Raw genomic sequence first — 17,024 nt, 5'->3', positions numbered from 1 at the left:
TTCAAATCACATTTGGCCATCACAGTCATTATTTCTTAAATCTGTATATTCTGATAGAAATAAAATTGACAGAAATAAAATTTCTCAATTTAGGTTATGGAAATTACTCTCAGAAATAGACATTAAAGGGTTCCAAAAATCTTAAAAATAGCTATCAAAACAGCAATCAGTGAAGCAAAACATATTCTTGTAAAAATCAGCTCATGAATACCATCTGCTTTGCAATAGGATCCTGGCTTAAACTCTGGAACAAAAATATTTTAATAAGGAATCTGTCTATTACCAAAAAAGTTCCAAAATTGTTCAACAAGTCTAAGGGTAGGAAAAATCAGCTGTAACACTTGGCAGTTTATGTATTTTTAAGACCCAATAGAGGTGATAACATTTTAAATGTAACTTATTTTAGTGCAAAAAGTTGCATGTTTCACTATTGATAAAACATGTGCTATTTCTGAAATGTATTTCTTTTTTGATAGAAAAATCTTTTTTTAAGACAGATAAATTGTAAAGGATATGTCTAGCTCTGAAAAAATTCTTTGAATGTACACTGCTAGTTCTTTCAATGGCTGTTACTTTCTCTCCTGATTTTGCAGAGAACATTCTACATTTTCTTTTTTGATGTTCTTGATCATTTGGGGTCATGATGTAAAAAGTCTCACTGTGTAAAAGAACTACGCCAAAGCCATTGACTGCGTAGATCAGAACAAACTGTAGAAAATTCTTAAAGAGATGGGAATATCAGACTATCTTACTTGCCTCCTGAGAAATCTGTATGCAGGTCAAGAAGCAACAGTTAGAACTGAACAAGGAACAACAGACTGGTTCCAAATAGGGAAAGGAGTAATCAAGGTTGTATACTGTCTTGAAAGTGAAAGGAAAAGTTGCTCAGTCATGTTCAATTCTTTGTGATCCCATGGACTATACAGTCCATAGAATTCTCCAGGCCAGAATACTAGAGTGGGTAGCCTTTCCCTTCTCCAGGAAATCTTCCCAACCCAGGGATTGAACCCAGGTCTCCTGCATTGCAGGTGGATTCCTTACCAGCTGAGCCACAAGGGAAGCAGAGTACGTTATGTGAAATGCCAGGGTGGATGAAGCACAAGCTGGAATCAAGAGTGCTGGGAGAAATATCAATAACCGCATACTCAATGACACCACCCTTATGGCAGAAGAAGAACTAAAGAGCCTCTTGATAAAAGTGAAAGAGGAGAGTGGAAAATCTGGGTTGAAATCGGACATTCAGAAAACTAAGATCATGGCATCTGGTCCCATCACTTTATGGCAAACTGATGGGGAAACAATGGAAACAGTGACAGACTATTTTCTTGGACTCCAAAATCACCGCAAATGATGACTGCAGCCATGAAAATAAAAGACGCCTGCTCCTTGGAAGAAAAGTTATGACCAACCTAGACAGCATATTAAAAAGCAGAGATATTACTTTGCCAACAAAGGTCCATCTGGTCAAAGCTATGGTTTTTCCAGTAGCCATGTATGGATGTGAGAGTTGGATTATAAAGAAAACTGAGTGCCAAGGAATTGATGCTTTTGACCTATGGTGTTGGAGAAGACTCTTGAGATTCCTTTGGACAGCAAGGAGATCCGACCTTAAGGAAATCAGTCCTGAATATTCATTGGAAGGATTGATGCTGAAGCTGAAACTGCAATACTTTAGCCACCCAATGTGAAGAACCGATTTATTTGAAAAAACCCTGATGCTGGGAAAGACTGAAGGCAGGAGGAGAAGGGGATGACAGTGGATGAGATGGTTGGATGGCATCAGTGACTAGAAGGATATGTGTCTGAGCAAGCTTCGGGATTAGTGATGAACAGGGAAGCCTTGTGTGCTGCAATGCATGGGGTCATAAAGTGTCAGACACGACTGAGTGACTGAACTGAGCTGTGTAAAAGAAAAAGGGCATGAAGAACACATTTTGGTCCTCTGGTTTATGAAAATTTCATAGATGTGATGCTAGAGATAACCTCCCCCCCCACACACACACAAATGCTGGATTGACATATGTTTTAGAAAGTATACTGTCATTCTTTTATCAAAAGAAGAAAAATGTAGAAGGAGAAAGCAGAAGAAAAAACTTAACTCCACAAAAGGTACAGTGAAAGAATGAATCAAATCTCATTTATTTGTTTTGCTTTGTTTCTTTTTTTTTTTTTTGGTGTTGTTGTTGTTGTTGTTTTTTGGTGTTGTTTTAAGTGGGAGTGAGGAATTGGTGAATTCACCTAAATTAAAAGCAGTTTGATGGAAAAAGTGGCCTGTTCATTCATTGATTCATCATATTAATTTATTGCTATAGAGAACCTACTGTGAGCCAGGCATTTTTCTGTGTACATAATAAACATAAAAATGTGATCATATAAAACAAAAAAATTCTGGTTGGGGAAGCAAAGACAATAAATGAAGTCATAAAGGAAAAGACACTGTACTTTTGACAACATGTGATATGGAGAAAAATCACAAAGGGCATGAGGTTCAGAGTGTTAGAAAGGTAGGTGGTTTTCAACTAGTCAGTCAAGAATGGCCTCAATACCCAAAAGGAATAAATTTAAAATGTTTTTAAAGAACAGGAATCTAAAATTCTTAGAGTAGCACCATCATATATGCCATAGACTAGGAAAGACAGTTACTACGAGATTTGAGAATTTTTTTTGTACTATCCCATAAAGTAAAGGTCTTTAGTAAGTTTTTGCTGAGGAAATAGAGAAATAGCCGAATGTACCTCCATGAGGAAAGGGAATCAAGGTTATTGGATATCTACAATTGCCAGACAGGATGGGAAGGTGGTGTTAGTTTCAATCATTATAGATGATTTGATCACTTTATACTAGTGTCCACTCATTTTTAACTGTTTGGCTCCCATAAAACATTTTAACTGAAGAATTCCACTGATAAAAATTAGAAATAAATCTTTGTGTGCATACTATCTTTCATCAAAAAGCTTATTTCTTTTTGTGCTTTTTCTAAATCAGAATGAAAATACATTATTTTCAAGTGGTATCTAAATAGTGAGCTCAACTCCGTGAGAAGGAGTACATTTCTGAATATTTTAGTTGGATCTTTTGGGAATTTTTCTGGGGAGCAAACAGAAAAACTCAAGGAAAAAGGTGGCAATTTTTTTTTCATCTTTACTCAGAGTTAAAATTGTATATTTGTAAAAGGAAGAAGACTACATGATAAAAGTGTTTGGTTATATAAAGTTGCCAAAAATAGAATTTAGCTTGGGGGCTGTGACTTTGATATCAAAATGACAAAGTCTGGAAAAGAGATATAGTTCACCTCTTGCAGACATAAGGGAATATTACATAACTCAATAAAAAGATGTCAGATAACTCCCTGCACCAGTTAGTTAGGCCCACTGTGTATTATTTTATGATTTTATGTTAATTATTTCTAATTTAAACAATTAAATGTATAAGATACCTTAGGGTTAAGTGTGAACTCAAAGTGCCAGTGAAACACTAACCAGATGATACAGGCTCCTTGCTTGGAATTTCTGTGTCAAAAGTGTAACTATAATTCCATGATGGAAAACTCTATCAGTTAAAGGATCTCAGATGGTTGGATTCCTACAGAGTGGGAAAGGAATAAATTTAAATCTCTGATGTTCCAAATTTCAGAATTAAGGCAAATGTTTGGAAACTCCAGGAAAAGAGATTTTATTCATACAGAAGAATTTTGTAATAATGAAAGCTCTCCCATAAGCTTGTGAGATAGCTGCTAAGAAAAAATAACTGCATATGCAAAGAGGACCAAAAGCAAACAAACCACAAAACAGACCACATTTGCCTATGAACAAACAAAATGGGCAATATAGTGCTTTGATGTGTCTTACTGGTTAAAAAAAACAAAACAAAAAAACCAAGCTTTGTTGGAGTGCTGATCCTTAGTACCTCAGAATGTGAAACCACTCAGACACAAGATATTTACAGGTAATCAAGTTAAAAACAGATCTTTAGTGCTGACGTAATCAATAAGACCAGTGTCTGATAAAGAGGGGAAATTTGGACGTAGAGACAGCCACACAGAGAGGGAAGACAATGTAAAGAGATACAGGGAGACCGTCTTCTGAAAGACAAGGACTGCTGGAGGCTAGTAGAAGCCAGGAGAGAGGCCTGCAACAGAAAGAACAAACCCTGCTCACACCATGATTTTGGACCTTTAGTCTCTAGAACTGTGTCAGTACATTTCTGTGGCTTAGCTTACCGAGTTTGTGGTACTTGGTTACGAGAGCCCTAGCAAATGAATACAAGAGTGGGGCAAGAAGAACAAAATGATCTCAGTGGTGGGGGGTCAAGTGTGAACTCTGCCTTATCCTGTATGTTTATAGAGTTTACCACAGTGTTTAAAAAAAAACAATGGATGGATGAATGTGATAATGAGAGAATGCAAGCAAGTTAAAAAGTGAATAAACCTCATTGACGGATTTAAATTAGAATTTTGGGGAAAACAGAGGAAATGACAAGATAAAAAGACAGACACAAAGCATGGTACTGAATTAGCAAAAAAAAAAAAAAAAAAAAAAAACCAACCAAAATCAGAAAATGTTCCATAAGCCTCAGAAGAGACAAAGAGAATAACTGTAAAGTGCCAAGTTTAGCATTCTACCTGGCCAGGTTACAGGTTCATTAAGGAATCATGATAAAGGCACTAGCCTACTCTGGGCTTGTTGCTCATCTGTAAGGCATCTGGACTGTCTAATAGCTAAATACTGTTTAACTTGTGCTCAGTAGTGCAAATATCTATATAAAAACAAAGTGGAACTAACACTTTAAGTATAGGAAGTATCAGTACAGATTATCAAAAGGACTTAATAGAATGGGTCTAGACTGTGGCAATGAAAAGGTAACCAGCTGGAGTCTTTTAATGCATGTCTTAACCCACTGCTTCCATGCAATCCTTCCTCTGGTATCAGTAAATATTGAAGGCCTGCTTTGTGTCAGGCCTTGTTCTAGGCTCTTGGATTATAGCAAAAGTTCCTGCTTTTGCAGAGGTTATATTCTACAGGGTAAAGTAGATGATATTTGATTAAATATGTACTAACACATTAATATACATGTTTGGAGGGTGCAGGAATTCAAGGTGATAGGTTTATTTAGAGACTGAAGTAAGGAGAGCTTCTCTGTGGAAGTGAAATTTAACCAGAAATCTGTACACAGGAGTGAGTCAGACAACCATCTGGGGAGAGAGAGCTCCGAACAGGCTCCCTGGGTGGGGATGAGGCACACCCAAAGACCAGCAAGGTCAGTGGTTGGAGCAGAGTGAGAAGGAGGGGTAAATGTGGAGAGTGGCCAGTAAGGCTGTGAGATAGGCAAAGACCAGATCACAAGGGTCCTTGCTAAGAAATCTCTAATATACCCTGACGAATTTCTGAGAATCTACTGGAGAGTGTGTGATATAATCTTATGTACACTTTAGAAAAGAGGTGTAGTTTAGAGAACAGACTGTAAGGAAGGCAAGAGTGGAGGAGTCCAGGGCCTAGGGCATAGTGTAAATAAAAAATGATGGTGGCTTGGGTAAGGCTTCCCACAGGCAAGGGAAGTAAAGCCAAACCGGAACTCAGCAAATTAGATCCTCTGGGACCTATCCCTTCCTTATCTTTCATTTATAGCAAATCCTTTTCTCCTCCTCTTTGTTGTCTGTCTGTTCATCAGTCTGAACCCTTGTATATCTGTATCCTCTAGAATGACTTCCAGTTTGCTCTTCATGGTTCAACAGAGATCTCACCTTCCTGTTTGAGAACTTCCTCCCTTGAAACATTTCCTGGTACTTCCAGGAAGAGAACTTACTACCGAATTTCATGCAGTATAAAACTGATCTTTCACGCTGAATTATATGAGTTACTATGTTGTCTCAATGTTGATTGGATGGTCTAATGTTTTTTCAATTTTATTGGTTTGAGAAAATTAACAATATGGAAATTACTGAGCTAAATAAACTTGCATCACCATGAATATCACTTAGATTATTCTTTTCAGTACAACTAATATTTAGTAATTCATGTTTATAATTGAGAGACTGGTTTTAGTTTAAAATGAACACAAGGAATGTTTAGAAATTTTCCAAGAAATAAATTATAAAATTCCCATCTTAAATCAGAGTATCTAAAGTGCTAAGAACATTGCCTGTATATAAAATGGTCTACCTTATGCTTTCAATAAAACAGTATTTTTGAGTTTGTATACAATTATTCCATATTAAAGCCTGCACTGAGTGTGACCACTTAGAAAAAAGGAGCTACCTGATTGTGTTCCAAAGCTCAATACATTTAGGATTTTTCAGGCTCAGAGTATTATTTGGTAATTCTATCCAACTTCTAGGATTAAATAGTTAAACAATATCACCATTACAATCAACAACACAATACATACAACCCATTGTATCTTTCATTTCATACTTCTAAAACCCAAGAGAATACTGTGAGGAAAAATATTGACACCTTGAATCTCTTCTATACCTGAGTTCATTTGAATTAAGAGTATAAGGTGAAATGTTAAATTAGTGGTCAATACACCACATGGGGAAGGCTGTTCTCTCTGTGACAGAAGTCTTGAGTTTAACTTTAAAATACTGCTAAAAAATGTATTTTCAAAGATTTCTAGATAACTCTTTAGGTGAATTCATAGGTCGCTGCAGTAAAAATAAATACCTATACATTACAACTAAGTTAAAAATATTTCTCACAATATATATAATTCTAGAAACAAAGCCATACACAAAAACTGAATGAAATCTCAATGTAGCAGTGTTTCCCTGACTTACAAGTTATGACAAATAAATTAAAAAAAAAAGTTATGACCTCTATCCCCCATGTGAAGACAGTTTATACACTTTTATGAGAAAGTACATAATAACAAAATGCCCCTACGAAACTGGAACACTTAAATAAGGATTTTAATTTATTAGTATGACTATTAATATGCCTATATACCTAGAAATTGGCTTACATTTACATATAATGGCACGTTTTTCAGCCCACAGCCACTGTTTAACACATTTGGGTCAGTCGCAATAGAGTAATTTCTCAGAAAAACCTATTTAAAAGCTTCAGGGTTTTAAGATCTACAATTTTGTTCAGAAATCAGTGTAATTAGGGGAACTTTTAATATAAACATAAATCTTGTTTTAAATAGAACTATTAATTTATTAATAACCTTCTAATGATATATATTAGGTTTTCTTGAAGTAGATAACCTGCTTTTTCACCTGACTGTTAACATTCCTTATTCCCCGGTATAGAGATCTTCACAAATATGTCCAACATTCCTATATATGCTCCTTTCACTTTGAAGCACATTTTAAATAAACTCAAATTATTAAACTTAAAATAATTAACAATTAAACCTATTTGAAGAAACATAAAAACATTAATTTTTCTTCTGTAGGCACTAAGATCAAGGCTTACCTGACATTAGATTCAGGAAACTGCCAGAAACAAAATAAGCATGGATGAACTATGAAGATTAAATTATACTTTATGCCCTAGAAATGCTTTATTTTGAGCAGCAAAGATTAACATTCTGGCAGAAGGAAGAATAGATTGATTAAATGATCTTCAAGGATCCTCCCACTAAGAATTCTATTATCCATGGGTTTAAATTTTTGGTCATCCTTTGCCTTATCTATTTATGTTCAATACTTATTCTACCATATGTGAATATTAGCTATATTCACTGAAATCAGCCTACAATTGACACTTGGGAGATTTAAAGATTAGAACAAAATGTTCAATCTCATTAATCATAAAATAATACACACTTCTCTCATTTTGTCTTTTTTTTCCTTTGTATTTCTACATGGATGTACACTTTTCTGCTTCCTGCCCCCCTCCCCCGCCCCGCCAAATTTTCTAATGAAATAGTCCTCATTGAAATTTAGAATTAGGCACCAGGAGTGTCATGGCCTCCTAAAGTCTGCAAACACACAGTTAACATCAACTCAGCCATCGTCTTCTAACTGAAAAGAAGCACTCTTACCGTGTAGCCCTCGGTATACTGAAAAGGAGCCCTGGAACTTTCGTCTGCTGTTGGACTCAGAGGCTTGGGGTCAGACATGGAGCGCTGCATCATCTTGGCTGTCTTAGGACTTGCTGGGGGAACTTTAGCCATATCTGGATGCAGTACTTTCTGCGGACTTATATCATCAGGGAGGGGTTTCTCATAAGGTACAAAGGCTGATTCTAAGGCTTTGCCTGGTGAAAGTGGTGAGATGGGAGAATAAAGGACTTTTGGAGATTTGGGTGGGGAAGGAGCCAGCTGTAGTGTGGAATCTGCCCGGAGGTGAGATGAATAACCAATTTCTAAAGGTGTTGGGCGTTTCTTGTCTTTGGGTGGAGAGCTGGCACTCAGGTATTGAGGACTTTGTGTGTCTGAATCTGCTTCTGTTTGACATCCTAAACTGCCCCCTTTGTAAGTCTTTTCAGGTGCTGAAATGTGTTTAATTATTTCTACCTTGGCATCCACGCGTGCCCGTATCGAAGGTGTTCTTATGGTTCCGACTGGTTCAGTTTGCACAGATATCTCTGCTACTGTTTGAACGGCTATGCTGGAGACTTTGGAAGGGGGTTTGGCCTTGTCCGCCTCTGCAGGGGTGTCGCCGTATTTCCCTACTCGAGCTTTCCTCCTAGATCTCGTAGGCATGTCCCATTCATCCTGATCTTCGTCATCCGTTTGGACACTTGTATCGACACTCTTTTTAGTTCTCCTTCTCCTACTCACGTAACTCCGATCTGCTGAATCTTCATCGTCAGTCTGTACCCCACTGTCCACTATCTTTTTAAAGCAGCGAGGGTCATCTGCCAGATTTTCCCCCATCTCGTCGTACTGGCCACGGACTTTAGCTCCAGAACTTCTCTTCTTGGGTTGTTTCTCCTCTTTGACAATTACATCTGTCAGAGGTATTTCTGAAACAGTACTCAGAATGCCAGGTGGGGCAATGTACTGAGTCACCCCATCAGACTGAACCGTGTACCATCCCTGGCTCTGTGGTATTTCAATCGCCACCACAGCTGAGGCTGTGGTGGTTGCATCTTCGGTTGCCCAGAACTGACCACCTTCTGGGGCAACATACTGACCTTCCAGGATGGCCTGCTCTGCAGTGGTCTGTGGAGAGGCAGTTCCGGAAGGGTCATAGTTATACTGGTAGACCTGGCGGATCTTCTGCTCCTCCAGCTGCTGGTGAAGCTGTTGCTGCAGCTGCTGGATCTGTTCCAGCTGCAACTGTTGTTGTGCTAATGTCTCCTGCCTCATCATGAACTGGGCTTGCCGCTCCTCTTCTTGCTGATAGAGGAGGTGCTGCTTCATTGACTGCAGCTCCTCCAGCTTCTTTTGAACCATGATCTTTTCCTGTTCTCGGAACCTTTGAATCTCTTGCCGTTCCCACTCCAACTCCTCAGCAAAACGCTGTTGCTTGATCTTTTCCAGTTCCAAGAGCTCACGCTCCAAATCTAGCTGCTGTTGTTTATCTTCCTCGGGGATAATTAAAAGCGCACTTTCCTCTCCCACCACTTCGGGAAATACTTCAGACGCTGTGGTCAGGGTGGGAACCGAGTCCATTGTCTCAGCCGTGAGAGTCTCCATAGTGATAGTCTGCAAACTGGCACTGATATCAATACCAGTGACTTCAATGTCTGTTTCGGATGCACCAGTTGTTAGGAAATAGGATCTAGGCATGGGCTGACTTTGGTGCAGGGCGGATAAGGAAGTCACGGCGTCATTTGTGTGCACACCAGACAAATCCCTCATGGTGGTGCTGAAAATGGAGCCAGGCTGTGTGGTGATAGCAAACGTGGAAGGAATTGGAGTTGCTACTGAAGAATAGACAACCCCATTAGATGACCTCAAAACGCTCCCCACACCATACTGCGGTCCTGGAGGTGGAGTCATTCTTGCTGTGGAATACTGCGGGGTACTAATCCCAACTCCTGAAATGACTTGTCGAGTTTCTGGATATGGACCTGTAGTCTTGCTTGAATAATCCATTACCTCACCTGAAATACAGGGGAGAGTTATAGTCCAGTTCCTAGAATGAATGATGCTTTTGGGGTTGGAAAGCCCTCTCAGTCTTGAAGAACATAATGAACAGGACTGCATGCAAATCCACAGTTTATTAACCTACTCAGGTGCAGAATAAAAGCAATGTTGAACATGCAGGCACATGCAGGCGACTTTGGGTGGAACAAATTTTTTTAAAAAATGGAGAAGCAAAAGTGCACATGTACTCCAAAATATATTGCCAAAACATCCAAAGAAAGATAAAAAAATAACAAAATTGAAAATAAGACCACATTGTCATCCTGAAATGAGATGAGGAACACCATGATATTTCAAGGAAAGGTCTGTTGCTACATCATACTGACCTGTAGTAATTCTCCCTGAAGTAAGATCTACTGCTGCATCAGTTCCTCCAGAATAATCAAAAGCGTTCTTACTTTTATAGAAAAAATGTCCAGCTTCTGCTAAATTAGTGTCAGACATGGAAGGCTTCATTCCCCCAATCCCTCTATAACCATATGGCCCTGATCGATCATATTGATAGTGATCATCCCTGTAACCAAAACGATCCTCAGGAAGAGTGGTTGCAGGCTGCTGTGCTGTGCAGCTTCTTCCAAAGGGTAACTTATAAACCACATCACAGCACACAGCTCTTCTTCCAGCAGTCAGATCAACAGGCTTTTCATCATCTTCTATTATTTTAGTCACCACATTTGAAGAAGTTTCATCCATTGTCACAACAGTTCTATGAGCTTTGGAGGTACTGAGATCCACTACTTCCCCATCAGTGATGCTCTGGGATGTGGAGCTATCAGTCCATCCATTTGTGACACCAACAGGAGGTGCAGTAACAGGTTTCGTAGGAGCTGATGTCACGGCATGTGCAGAAGTACTTAAAGATAAATTTATCGGTGCTTCCTCCCTCATTGTAGGAAAGATCTGGCCACTTGGTACTCTGTATGGTGGCTCCACATGCTTTGATGTAGTAAGCTGGAGTGGTGCTGCTGTTGCAAGTTCTAGACCCGCTAGGCTTTCTGTGCCTGTGGTGTAACCTGCAGTAGCTGTGCATGTGGCAGTAGTCACTGTCTCGGTGACCAGGGGTATAGGAGTCACTCCTGATGAAGTTGCACTGAGATTTATAATTGAGGGCTGGACAGCACTAATTTGTCTCCCATACATTTCACTTGTTGTGGTCTGCCTCTTCACATCCATTGCAGAGGCAGAAAGATCCATACATTTTTCAGTTACTTTAACATCTACTTTGGGTACCGTACGCAGATCAATGGCATCACCAACAAGTTGCAACTGGACATCTTCTTTATGCTGCTGCTTCTCTAAACGGAGGTGATCTAGAGCAAGAGGCTCTGGAGGAAAGGATATAGAGACACTGCTGAGACCAACACTAGGGACTGTACTTCTTGCTGTTGGAACCTCAGCCTTGGAAACTTCAGTTGGGTGAAACTGTGTAACTGAAGCTGAAGTTGCTTGAAATGAAGACAGTGTTGTGACTGGGATAGCAGCAAATGTCTCCAAAGCTCTGGAGATGTACAGGCTCTGTTGTGAAGAAGTTGATATTTCTGCAGCTGTCATAGGAGGAACTACAGAAAATACTGGTTCGATGGAAATCAGATCTTTGGGGGGTGATCCCAACGGCCAACTGGTAATAGCTTGACTAGGTGAAGAATCTGTTGGAGTGCCAGGTTCAGATGGCAATGTGATAACCACATAAGTTTCCATAAGAGACTTGGAAAATCTTGGCGAGGACTTGTTAGAATGAGGGGAAAGTGGAGAGGTAGGGGAAGGCAATTTATAGTCTGCTGATGTCACTAAATTTAATGTCATACTTGTAGTTAAAGGTAGACCTGTTGGTTTGGGGTATGTATCTGTTGGTTTTGGGGTAGTGACTGGAGGTTGAGGAACTGCTGGTTTAGGAGCAAGTGGAGGTTTGCTTGGCTCGGGTCTATGTGTAAATACAAGTCCAGATGGAATTAAAGATGGCTTAGGAGGAACAGGAGGAGGTGCAGTGGTATATATTTTTGTCATAGGTAACCCAGTACTCCTGGGAGCAGATATGGTCTCCACTGCAGGAACAGAATCTACTAGAGATGTAACTGCAGTAGCTGCAGTCACTGGAGCTGTAACCGCTAACTTTTTTTTAGGATGAATAGTTGGTTTAGGTGAAGTAGGAGGAGGAAGAGGTGGAGGAGGAGGAGGAGGGGGAGGGGGAGGAGGTGGGGGCGGGGGAGGGGGCGGGGGCGGGGGCTGGGCTGATGTGTCCAAAGAAGAACTTCGAAGGAATGGACGTGTTTTAGTTGGAAGAGAGAAAACGGGAGGAGTGCCAGATGGTAGCTGAGATGTGGGTTTTGCTTGACCCAAAACCTCTTCAGGTAAAAAGCATGTCGTTGAAACCTGCTCCTTCATTGGAAGGGTTTTTATAGAAGAAGGTGTCTGATCAAACACAGTGTCAGGTAAGCTAATTTCTGTCAGTTCAGCCTCAGACTCCTTCCTAGTATCTCTATAAGCTTCCAAAACTTCCAGAATAAGTCCATCCCCTGTTTCCTTTCTGGCCTTCTTTGCTGCATCTTTTTCAGATATAGATAAGTCAGTAGAAACAGTGTCAGCAATTAGCCCCTCGAGTTTAGTTCCTACAGATTCTATGAGAGAAGGTTTTATATCAGATAAGGAAATCACAATGTGATCTGTACTAGTTCTACCATCCTGTATGGTTGTCTGATCTAAAGGTATACTTATGTCTTCTGGATAGTCTATAATGCTGCCTGGGAAATATGTTGATGAAGAAATTTCCTCAGCATCTTCAAATTTAGCTACAATGTCCACTGGCTCCGTATACACTGTGGTCATGCTATCCAGGGTAGTAATGGGTGAGGAGCTATCTGTGGTACAAACTGAAGAAACAGATGATGTGAGAGAGGGTGTGTCAGAGGGTGGGACTGATGTAGCACTTTCTGAAGGTTCAGAATAGGTCAAAATCAGTGATTCATGAGCAATTATCTCTTGAATTTCTCTTGTATAATCAGTCACATATTCATCCTCAATTTCTTCTGTTGAAAAATGTTGGGTTATTTTAACATCTGGGATGGAGAGTGTTGTGCTGCTGGTTGAATCTGTAAGAGATGCTCCCGAGAGAACACTTGATGTCAAAGATGCATCAGGCACCCTATCAAAGTCCACAGTGGACTCTGTCATATCATCTCTGATGAGGGGCTGGGTTGGACTAGATCCAGGTGTTAACTGCATCTGTTGCCTTTTCATGAGTTCTTCATAGGCAGCATCAGCATCTAATAATTTTTTTTCCTCACTGGTAGAAGTTACCATACTACCCAGATCAACAATCTCATGGCTTTCTGGGATGATAAAAGAACTTGAAACGATGTCTTCTTGAGGCAAAACAGCATGTAAATTTTCTAACTCATAAAACTCTTTCTGGAGGTCTGTAATTTTCTGCATGGGATCTTCATAAATCTGTTCTGGAAGTCTCATTTTTTGCTCTCTCCCTCTCTGCTGCAAAAATCCATTTTCTTCTTCTTGCCTCGTGAGCAGACTGCTGTCGACTGAACCATTGTATGTGTCTTCTACTAAAGATTCATAAATATAATCTTCTATTAGCATCCCCCCATACAAAGGCTCTTTTTCAAACATTTCGTCTCGTTCACTTGCAGCTGGAAAAGCTTTATACTTCTGAGTTTTATGCATCATTTCTTCATACATCTCCTCAGCACTTTTTAATGCCTTTTGGCCACCTTCTTTCTGCATAAGAGATTGCTCATCTGTCGGTGAGTATAAAGACACAGCTGTGGGCAATTTATAAACTTTTTGTACTTCGATTATTTTTTCTGGGCTTATTTCAAAGCCTTCTGGGTCTGACTCTATGCTAGGTGAATATTCAGAACACGAAGATCGATGGAGCTCCTCCATTTCTGCAGCCTGGCGTAACTCTTCTGTTGGAGAGGCGTCTTCGATGGGAGAGAGATTACTGGGGGGTGTCTTTGGTCTTTCCCTCCTTCTCTGAGCTCGAAGTTCATCTTTGTCTTTCTTTGATTTCTTACTAGAACTCTTTCTTTGCTGCTGTTCTAATTCCCGTTGCTTTTCTTGCTCCTTCAATAATTCTTCCTCTTCTCTTAATTCTTCTTCCTCTGAAGAATCTTCAATGGTAGGTAGAAGAGGGCCATGTGATCTATGTCGAGCTTTGCGTTGCTGTTTGCTCTCTCCTTTTTTGTGACTTGGACTACTATCACTGTCTTCGTCCAGAGAAGAAACAGATGTAGGGGATGTGCCAGGAGTGAAGCTGGAAGCATGAAGACTAGAAGATCCTTCCCCCCTTGATCGATCTTCCGGAGAGTCTGTCAGGCTTTCCATTTCTAATTCTGGCTCGTCATCAAAATACAAAGCTGCTTTTTTCTGTGATGACTCTGTAGAATATTTATCTGCTATCGTGCTGTTGAGTTCAATAGTTTTAAATCGACGGAGTCCTCCTCCTCCGGCAACTACAAGTTCTTCACTCTCCTGACTTTTAGTTTCTCTGTATTTAAGCTCAGGACTTTCATCAAAGGTCTCATCATCTTCATCATGCCAGGAATGGCGTCTTCCTGCATCATCATCAAAGCTTGCACTACTTTTTCGCGTCAGTCGCCTGTGTTTCCCTCCTGGTCCTTTCCCCTTACCTCTGGTTTCGTCCTTCTTCTGGCTCTCTATACTGCTGCTAATCTCTTTGAGCTGGTTCCTAATGAACTCATCGTCTTCAGAATCTGAAGCATCTTCATCAGCACTCATTTCTATGATTTGCTTTCGAATGAAGTCCTCCTCTTCCCCTGATCCCTGGCTGTCTTCCTGTTTATACTCATCACTGCTTGATGAACCAACACTGGCCCTCCCTTTTCTCTGTGGAACAGGTGAGTTTTCGCTTTCACTACTGTCTTCAACTGAATCATAAGGCTGTCTCCTTGTAGCCAACTCGTCAACAAATTCAGGCTTTTCTTGGTCCTTTCTGGAAGGAAGGTCTTGTTGGCTCTCTTTTTTAAAAGTGTCTCCTTCTTCTTGACTCTCTTTGAGCTCCTCTTCTGGAACTGTAGATTCCAGTTTTTCCTCTAAACTCTGAGTTTTCTGCTGGTCCTTAGGCTGCTCAGGAGAAACCTCATGGGGCTCTGTTTTCTTTTCTGACTTTTCTTCAACAAGTGTACTTGCCTGAGCTTCTAAAATAGATAGGACTGTACTTTCTAACTTAGCCAAATCTGAGGGGCTGGAAGGGCTGCTTTCTTGTGAAAAGGAATCCTTTTTGAGTCCCTTGAGCAAATCCTTTTCATCACCGGGAATAAGACTTGGAATTTCACCAAGTGAACTTGATATTCCATCAGAAGAATATCCTGTGTCACTAAGACCTTGTGGGCTTTTCGGTTGCTGAGAACTTGAAGTGTCTGATTTGTCATCTTCCTTTTCCTAGCAGGGAGGAAAAGATACAGGAAAACTTAACATGGGTAAACTGATAACACAGCCTCCCCATTACTCTCAAATAACTATTACTGAGGAGAAATTATAGGAATTTTTCAACTATATAATAGTATTTTAAAAAGTCTATCAGCACAAAAAATAAAAATAGTTGATACATATTAAGATTAGTTTTCATTTTATTAAGTTTAATCAAATGTCAGTTCTCAAGTTACAACTGATTTTATTTCATTGATGTATCATTTTATATCTCAAAACCATTTTCCTTCAAAAACATGATTATCTTTCTCAGTACATTTACTTTGGGTAAGAAGTCAAATGGCCAAAGAAAATCTTTAGTAAGTTTCTCTTAACATAATTAATACTTTTGGATTATTAGGATAGGCAAACAAAGAATCAGAGAATGGCCTTTGTACTTGGCTATAAACTGTATGGGATATATTTACTTAACAGAAATAAGCAGGTAACATGACCATTATAATATTCATCTCACCTACTGCAAAGGATTCTTTTTTTTTTGAGAGAGGTCAAACAAGGCATTGCCTTTTAAAGACACTCTGAAAAATGTAAAATGCTATATTTCACTTAGTATGATTGTTAATCTCTATATCACTATTGCTAATCTCTATATCACAATTGTTAAGCTCTGTATCACTTGAAATGAATGTTTAGAAATTGTAAAATTTGAAAAAGCTATGTAATCATTGGTCTAACTGAAACCTTCAGCTAAAGAGAAATATCTAGCTGTTATTTTTCTAGAGTCATTAGATCATGTCTTCAGCATCCCATCTCAAAGAAATTTAATAAATATCACTTATAAATGTCTACAGACTTGAAAATACTTGAAATTTTACCTTCCTTCGCATTACCCTACTCATTTTACATTCATTTCCATTTCAATATCTGTCTTTATGGATAAAGATATATCTTGAGCACATTATAGGGTAAGATATTTTTGCAGAATTTAAAACATGATGATTAAAAAAGACTCTGATACATTTTTCACAACATGTAAGCAAAAAACAATGCCTGCCCTTTGGATTACTACAAATTAACTTCCCTGGACCATTTTTGATGTCTTTCTAAAAAGAGAATATTTATCTGCCATTGTGAGATCATAGTAGTTGGGCTGACAAGCACCCAACTACCTGGTTCATTTCTCTTAAGAGCTATAAATTGAAGAGGTAATCACAGGTGAAGCACTGTTCTCATAAACTTTCTAGATGTTTTTTCTAGGGATCTCCACTGTGACTGCTCACATCTCACACAATACCAGAGCACAACATTTTGAGTCCAGTATGCTTTCTACATCTTTACTTTCCTATATTTCCACCTTTCACTAAATACCATAACCACAGGGGTGGGGACCTAAGCTCCTTGTGAAAAAAAAGTCAAGAAAATGATCCTTCATAATAAAATTTTGATGGTGTAATTTGTGTTCTTTATTGTGAGTCTACACATATTACAATACATAACAATGTAATAAAAGTATACATATAAGGAGGAAATGCAACTATGGTTATATATAACAATTTATTGAGTATAATAAAGAATAA

General features: G+C 39.2%; 1 protein-coding gene across 1 annotated transcript in view; it reads right to left on the bottom strand.

Moving 5' to 3' along the window:
• Positions 1-17,024, bottom strand: part of PCLO (piccolo presynaptic cytomatrix protein) — a 363,189-nt gene that overhangs the window by 150,027 nt on the left and 196,138 nt on the right. Inside the window, exons 6-7 of the mRNA XM_065938464.1 lie at positions 10,371-15,459; positions 7,990-10,001 (exon numbers count right to left, since the gene is read on the bottom strand). Coding sequence (XP_065794536.1) covers positions 7,990-10,001; positions 10,371-15,459 — 7,101 coding nt within the window. The remainder of the gene's footprint in view (positions 1-7,989; positions 10,002-10,370; positions 15,460-17,024) is intronic.

This window comes from Muntiacus reevesi, chromosome 6 (genome assembly GCF_963930625.1).
Source record: "Muntiacus reevesi chromosome 6, mMunRee1.1, whole genome shotgun sequence".
Classification (NCBI taxonomy): Eukaryota; Metazoa; Chordata; class Mammalia; order Artiodactyla; family Cervidae; genus Muntiacus; species Muntiacus reevesi.
This window is presented reverse-complemented; position numbering and strand designations above follow the sequence as displayed.